This window comes from Salvelinus fontinalis, chromosome 23 (genome assembly GCF_029448725.1).
Source record: "Salvelinus fontinalis isolate EN_2023a chromosome 23, ASM2944872v1, whole genome shotgun sequence".
Lineage (NCBI taxonomy): Eukaryota > Metazoa > Chordata > Actinopteri > Salmoniformes > Salmonidae > Salvelinus > Salvelinus fontinalis.
In genome coordinates, this window is record NC_074687.1 from 3,300,130 (window position 1) to 3,307,287 (window position 7,158).

The 7,158-nt window shown below is 51.9% G+C and overlaps 1 protein-coding gene across 1 annotated transcript in view; it reads right to left on the reverse strand.

Moving 5' to 3' along the window:
* The window catches only part of tmtops2b (teleost multiple tissue opsin 2b), a 67,146-nt gene that overhangs the window by 23,726 nt on the left and 36,262 nt on the right, over positions 1–7,158 (reverse strand). The window contains exon 2 of the mRNA XM_055877624.1: positions 282–607. Within this exon, the coding sequence (XP_055733599.1) occupies positions 282–607 (326 nt within the window). The remainder of the gene's footprint in view (positions 1–281; positions 608–7,158) is intronic.

A 7,158-nucleotide genomic window follows, 5' to 3' on the forward strand; every position in this document is an offset into this window, starting at 1 on the left:
TCTCGCAATAATCTGCTAACCATGTGTATGTGACCAATACATTTATTATAAATTTTTTTAAATCTACAAATACACACATTCTTTCGTTTTCCCTCAGTCTCTCTTTTAGTACATTGTACATCTCTCAATGTCAATACTTTACTCTCTCCGCATCTGTCTCTGTCTCCCTCCCTCCCTCCCTCCCATCAGTCAACAGTATCTGTGTTCTTCTGGGATGAGGGGTTCCCTCAGCCCCACCCTCTTTCTCTCCATCCATTCATCTATCCTTTTATCCCCCCCACCTGTTTGATGGCCCACAGCAGCCGACAGTAGCAGTAGACCATGATGACGATGGGCAGGCCCAGGCAGAAGACGAACAGACAGATGATGTAGGCGTGGGACTCAGCTGTCCTCAGGGTCCAGGACACGGAGCAGCTGGTGCCGGCCCCTTCCAGGTCGTAGCTACTCCAGCCTAGCAGGGGGGGCACCGTCCAGATCAGGGAGTACAGCCAGGAGCCCCCCACGGCTAGCAGGGGCTTGCGGTAGTCGGGACCACGCTTGTTGTACACGGTCAGGGTACTGTAGCGGTCGTAGGACAGGACCACCAGGGAGATCAACGACACGATACCTGGGGAGGGGAGGGAGAGGAGAGGAGTGGGGGAGAGGAGAGGAGCGGGGGAGAGGAGAGGGGGAGAGGAGAGGAGTGGGGGAGAGGAGAGGGGGAGAGGAGTGAGGGAGAGGAGAGGGGGAGCCGGAGAAAGAGTGGTAAGAGCAGCGGGAGAGAGAAAGAGAGGGAGAGAGACATTGGGTGGTAGTGAGGAAGGGAAGAAGGAGAGAAGACAGAAGGATGGAGTGAAGAAGGAGGAGAAAGAGATTCATTGACCAATTATTGGCTGACTAAATGAGAAAGCAGATTGAGTTGAAGAGTTCCACAGATGGATCTATTGGGAGATTAACACACTCATAAAGGGTTTGTAATAAACAGGGCCTTGGGGAGACATGGGCTGCGGTCCAAACACTTAAAAGATGCACCCTATCCCCTTAGCCCTCAAATTAAGTGGACACATCTGATGATGTATCATGACGTCTGACGAGTTTACACTTGCAGGGCAAGGGGCGGGGGAGGAAGGAATGATTTTTAAATGGACCACCCTTGGCCGGGAAATTCATTATCACTCGTTCATCCCGCGATGATTGTGTTTTCAGCCACTGGTAGCTTGTTGGTGCTTTATATGCGCTACATTCAATTATGAGTGCATGTCTACTTATATTAAATATATCATTATTAATATACACCTACTGTATGATAGCTAGCAAATTAATTAGATAATAACATTAGCCTGCCTAGCTTGAACTTCTGGAGAAGTAAAATGTTTTATTTCTACAATTTCCAAAAGATAATCAAACAAAAACATATTTACTTTTTACGTAGTAGCAATATTTCAAACTTATTTGCATTCGTGTGTGGGTGTGTGTGTGTGTGTGTGGAGCTTCTGCTCTGACTTCTCCATTGATGTTGTTTTTAAGTTTTCACTGACTTTTCTTAGCGGATGAACAATCGTCATGAATTGAATTATGGGGAGTTTCAGGCCGGAGTGAACATAATTGTACACTCGCAAAGCTGACTAAAAACAAGGGCTGAGGGGCTTATGTTGTAAACTTCCCTTGCTTGGCTCATCATTTGGACCACCATCCAATATGGCGACGGGGATTCCCCCAAGGGCATAAGACGAGGGTAAGCGGACGAGGGTGTGTCTTTTAAGTGTTTGGACCGCAGCCATGGTGACCCTCTAAAGTCAGTGTGTGCACTAAACATAGGAGCTGGATGAGACGACAGATAGGTAGATGTCTGGTGATATTGTAACAGCTCACCTCAATCTCTTTCTGCTCACAGTGATCCTCTAGCATTTTTATTAGCCGCGTTGAAAAATCTTAACCGACATGTCTGACTGGCAGCACATCTCTCTACACTTCTTATTTTTTGGTGCTTGAACACATTTGAGGTGTTTTAACACTCAGACAGACAGTAAGGAAATTAGGTGGGGACACAAGCAAGTGGGAGAAACAGTGGATTCTGGGATTGAACCCTGATCTCCAGTGGGGAATGTTACCACCACACCACAGCTCTGCACAAAGATCTCTATTGGTAACCTCTTTCTACCTACTCTGTGCTGAAAGACAGTTCAGTTTAGACTGAACGTCTACAGACATTGTGAAAATGTTTGTCCCTCCAGGATTCCTTCTACAAAATCAACAACTTCCTGCATATTATGTGAGGGCTTGCAAATTTGAAAAATCACCACACTATTTCCGCATAAAATTGTAAAATCATTGCATAAAACTGACCCACCACCGCTGTACAAAAAAGAGGGCTTGTATTTTCAACCAATCACACCACATCAATAGATTTTCACAACAAATTCATTGCAAATTGCCTTGCAAATTGTCAGAAATGTCACACCAAAATCAATCATTCTTGCCTGCAAATGTCACTAGAAATCACCACTAAATCCTGGCGGGTCTGAATACATCATTTCGTAGTACTTGGTGAAAACGCTGTGCTGTTTCTTCCTGTCTCGAAACGTGGAGGTTCTGCTCTGAATACCAACACCCACAGTTTGAGCTAGACTTTTTAATGAGAAACGGAAAGGATCAGAAGAAGCAACAAATTGGGGACATTGACCATTGCTGTGACACAACTTTATTGGTGTGAGTCTTATGATCAACTTTGTTGATAATGAGCCAATGCTTCCTACATCGTACTGGTGTATTCAAGTCAGAAGGTAAACATAAAGTACATTATAACACTATCTCCTCCAAACAAAGTTGAAGCAATTTCATCAACATTTGATGTAAGCTAATGTGTGTGTGTGTGTGTGTGTGTGTGTGTGTGTGTGTGTGTGTGTGTGTGTGTGTGTGTGTGTGTGTGTGTGTGTGTTATCCAATGTTTTTGCCCAGTGGTTACTATTGCCTTTTCCCTGGGCTGCATTTAAAAGTCAATTTTCCCTTACAGGAAGGTTGATGTGTGTGTGTGTTTAAGTCAAGGGAAAGAATGAAAATCTGCAATACTGCTGCTGTCCCTCAGGAGTTTAGTTTACCACCCCAGCATTCCCTCTACAGAGAGGTGGGATTGTCTGTAAACTCCATCTAACCTTGGCCTTGGAGGCAGATTCTGACCAACAGTGAGTAAGGATGTCCTTCTCTCCCTCTTTTCTCTGGTCTTTTCGTATCAGAGAGCTGCCGGATTCACAAATCACTTCTCCAAGAGGCTTTGATCTCAGCCACAGTCTAATCTAGCACAACATTGTGTCCAATTGTAACATCTGAATGTGAAACAACACAAAGAGAACACATGTAAATGTACTGAATATAAACATGAACAAATTAGCTATCTCATCTCCATAGTTATGTAACAGTGTTTCTAGGAAGGTTCTGAACTGATTTAATAACGCATAAAGTATCACATCAACAGAACGCAAGGGGATTCTATTAGGCACATCACTGACCTCATCACTGACCTCATCACTGACCTCATCACTGACCTCATCACTGACCTCTCTCTCTCTCTACCTTTCTCTCTCTCTCTCTCTCTCTCTCCCCCTACCTCGTCTCTCTCTCTCTCTCTCTCCCCCTACCTCGTCTCTCTCTCTCTCTCTCTCTCCCCCTACCTCGTCTCTCTCTCTCTCTCTCTCTCCCCCTACCTCGTCTCTCTCTCTCTCTCTCTCCCCCTACCTCGTCTCTCTCTCTCTCTCCCCCTACCTCGTCTCTCTCTCTCTCTCCCCCTACCTCGTCTCTCTCTCTCTCTCCCCCTACCTCGTCTCTCTCTCTCCCCCTACCTCGTCTCTCTCTCTCCCCCTACCTCGTCTCTCTCTCTCTCTCTCCCCCTACCTCGTCTCTCTCTCTCTCTCCCCCTACCTCGTCTCTCTCTCTCTCTCTCTCCCCCTACCTCGTCTCTCTCTCTCCCCCTACCTCGTCTCTCTCTCTCTCTCTCTCTCCCCCTACCTCGTCTCTCTCTCTCTCTCTCTCTCTCCCTACCTCGTCTCTCTCTCTCTCTCTCCCCCTACCTCGTCTCTCTCTCTCTCTCTCCCCCTACCTCGTCTCTCTCTCTCTCTCTCCCCCTACCTCGTCTCTCTCTCTCTCTCTCTCTCCCCCTACCTCGTCTCTCTCTCTCTCTCCCCCTACCTCGTCTCTCTCTCTCTCTCTCCCCCTACCTCGTCTCTCTCTCTCTCTCTCCCCCTACCTCGTCTCTCTCTCTCTCTCTCTCTCCCTACCTCGTCTCTCTCTCTCTCTCTCTCCCCCTACCTCGTCTCTCTCTCTCTCTCTCCCCCTACCTCGTCTCTCTCTCTCTCTCTCCCCCTACCTCGTCTCTCTCTCTCCCCCTACCTCGTCTCTCTCTCTCTCTCTCTCCCCTACCTCGTCTCTCTCTCTCTCTCTCTCCCCCTACCTCGTCTCTCTCTCTCTCTCTCTCTCCCCCTACCTCGTCTCTCTCTCTCTCTCTCTCTCCCCTACCTCGTCTCTCTCTCTCTCTCCCCCTACCTCGTCTCTCTCTCTCTCTCTCCCCCTACCTCGTCTCTCTCTCTCTCTCTCCCCCTACCTCGTCTCTCTCTCTCTCTCTCTCTCTCCCCCTATCTCGTCTCTCTCTCTCTCTCTCTCTCTCTCCCCCTACCTCGTCTCTCTCTCTCTCTCTTCCCCTACCTCGTCTCTCTCTCTCTCTCTCTCTCCCCCTACCCTCGTCTCTCTCTCTCTCTCTCTCTCCCTACCTCGTCTCTCTCTCTCTCTCTCTCTCTCCCCCTACCTCGTCTCTCTCTCTCTCTCTCTCTCCCCCTACCTCGTCTCTCTCTCTCTCTCTCTCCCCCTACCATCGTCTCTCTCTCTCTCTCGTCTCTCTCCCTCCGCTTCGTCTCTCTCTCTCTCTCTCTCTCCCCCTACCTCGTCTCTCTCTCTCTCTCTCCTCCCCTACCTCGTCTCTCTCTCTCCCTACCTCGTCTCTCTCTCCCCCTACCTCGTCTCTCTCTCTCTCTCCCCCTACCTCGTCTCCCCCTACCTCGTCTCTCTCTCTCTCTCTCTCGTCTCTCCCCCTACCTCGTCTCTCTCTCTCTCTCTCTCTCTCTCTCTCTCTCGTCTCTCCCCCTACCTCGTCTCTCTCTCTCTCTCTCTCTCTCGTCTCTCCCCCTACCTCGTCTCTCTCTCTCTCTCTCCCCCTACCTCGTCTCTCTCTCTCTCTCTCCCCCGACCTCGTCTCTCTCTCTCTCTCTCCCCTACCTCGTCTCTCTCTCTCTCTCTCTCCCCTACCTCGTCTCTCTCTCTCTCTCTCTCCCCCCTACCTCGTCTCTCTCTCTCTCTCTCTCCCCCTACCTCGTCTCTCTCTCTCTCTCTCCCCCTACCTCGTCTCTCTCTCCCCCTACCTCGTCTCTCTCTCTCGTCTCTCCCCCTACCTCGTCTCTCTCTCTCTCTCTCTCGTCTCTCCCCCCTACCTCGTCCTCTCTCTCTCTCTCTCTCTCGGTCTCTCCCCCTACCTCGTCTCTCTCTCTCTCGCTCTCGTCTCTCCCCCTACCTCGTCTCCTCTCTCTCGTCTCTCCCCCTACCTCGTCTCTCTCTCTCTCTCTCTCGTCCTCTCCCCCTACCTCGTCAATCCCCCCTACCTCGTCTCTCCCCCTACCCTCGTCTCTCCCCCTACCTCGTCTCTCCCCCTACCTCGTCTCTCCCCTACCTCGTCTCTCCCCCTACCTCGTCTCTCCCCCTACCTCGTCTCTCTCTCTCTCTCTCTCTCTCCCTCTACCTCGTCTCTCTCTCTCTCCCCCTACCTCGTCTCTCTCTCTCTCTCTCTCTCTCTCGTCTCTCCCCCTACCTCGTCAATCCCCCTACCTCGTCTCTCCCCCTACCTCGTCTCTCCCCCTACCTCGTCTCTCCCCTACCTCGTCTCTCCCCCTACTCGTCTCTCCCCCTACCTCGTCTCTCCCCCTACCTCGTCTCTCCTCTCTCTCTCTCTCTCTCCCTCTACCTCGTCTCTCTCTCTCTTCTCTCCCCCTACCTCGTCTCTCTCTCTCTCGTCTCTCCCCCTACCTCGTCTCTCTCTCTCGTCTCTCCCCCTACCTCGTCTCTCTCTCCCCCTACCTCGTCTCTCCCCCTACCTCGTCTCTCTCTCCCCCTACTTCGGTCTCTCTCTCTCGTCTCTCTCTCCCCCTACCTCGTCTCTCTCTCTCGTCTCTCTCTCCCCCTACCTCGTCTCTCGTCTCTCTCTCCCCCTACCTCGTCTCTCTCTCTCTCTCTCTCTCTCTCGTCTCTCCCCCTACCTCGTCTCTCTCTCCCCCTACCTCGTCTCTCTCTCCCCCTACCTCGTCTCTCCCCCTACCTCGTCTCTCCCCTACCTCGTCTCTCCCCCTACCTCGTCTCTCCCCCTACCTCGTCTCTCCCCCTACCTCGTCTCTCCCTCCTCTCTCTCTCTCTCTCCCTCTACCTCGTCTCTCTCTCTCTCCCCCTACCTCGTCTCTCTCACTCTCTCTCTCTCTCTCGTCTCTCCCCCTACCTCGTCAATCCCCCTACCCTCTCTCCCCCCTACCTCGTCTCTCCCCCTACCTCGTCCTCCCCCCTACCTCGTCTCTCCCCCTACCTCGTCTCTCCCCCTACCTCGTCTCTCCCCCTACCTCGTCTCTCCCTCTCTCTCTCTCTCTCTCCCTCTACCTCGTCTCTCTCTCTCTCTTCTCTCCCCCTACCTCGTCTCTCTCTCCTCGTCCTCTATCCCCCTACTCGTCTCTCTCTCCTCTCGTCTCTCCCCCTACCTCGTCTCTCTCTCCCCCTACCTCGTCTCTCCCCTCCTCCGTCTCTCTCCCCCTACCTCGTCCTCTCTCTCTCGTCTCTCTCTCCCCTACCTCGTCTCTCTCTCTCTCTCTCTCCCCCTACCTCGTCTCTCGTCTCTCTCCCCCTACCTCGTCTCTCTCCTCTCTCTCTCTCTCGTCTCTCCCCCTACCTCGTCTCCCTCTCCCCCTACCTCGTCTCTCTCTCCCCTACCTCTCTCTCCCCCTACCCTCTCTCCCCCTACCTCGTCTCTCCCCCTACCTCGTCTCTCTCTCTCTCTCTCCCCCTACCTCGTCTCTCCTCTCTCTCTCGTCTCTCTCTCTCTCTCTCACTCTCTCTCTCTCTCTCTCTCTCTCTTCCTCTCGTCTCTCTCTCTCTCTCTCT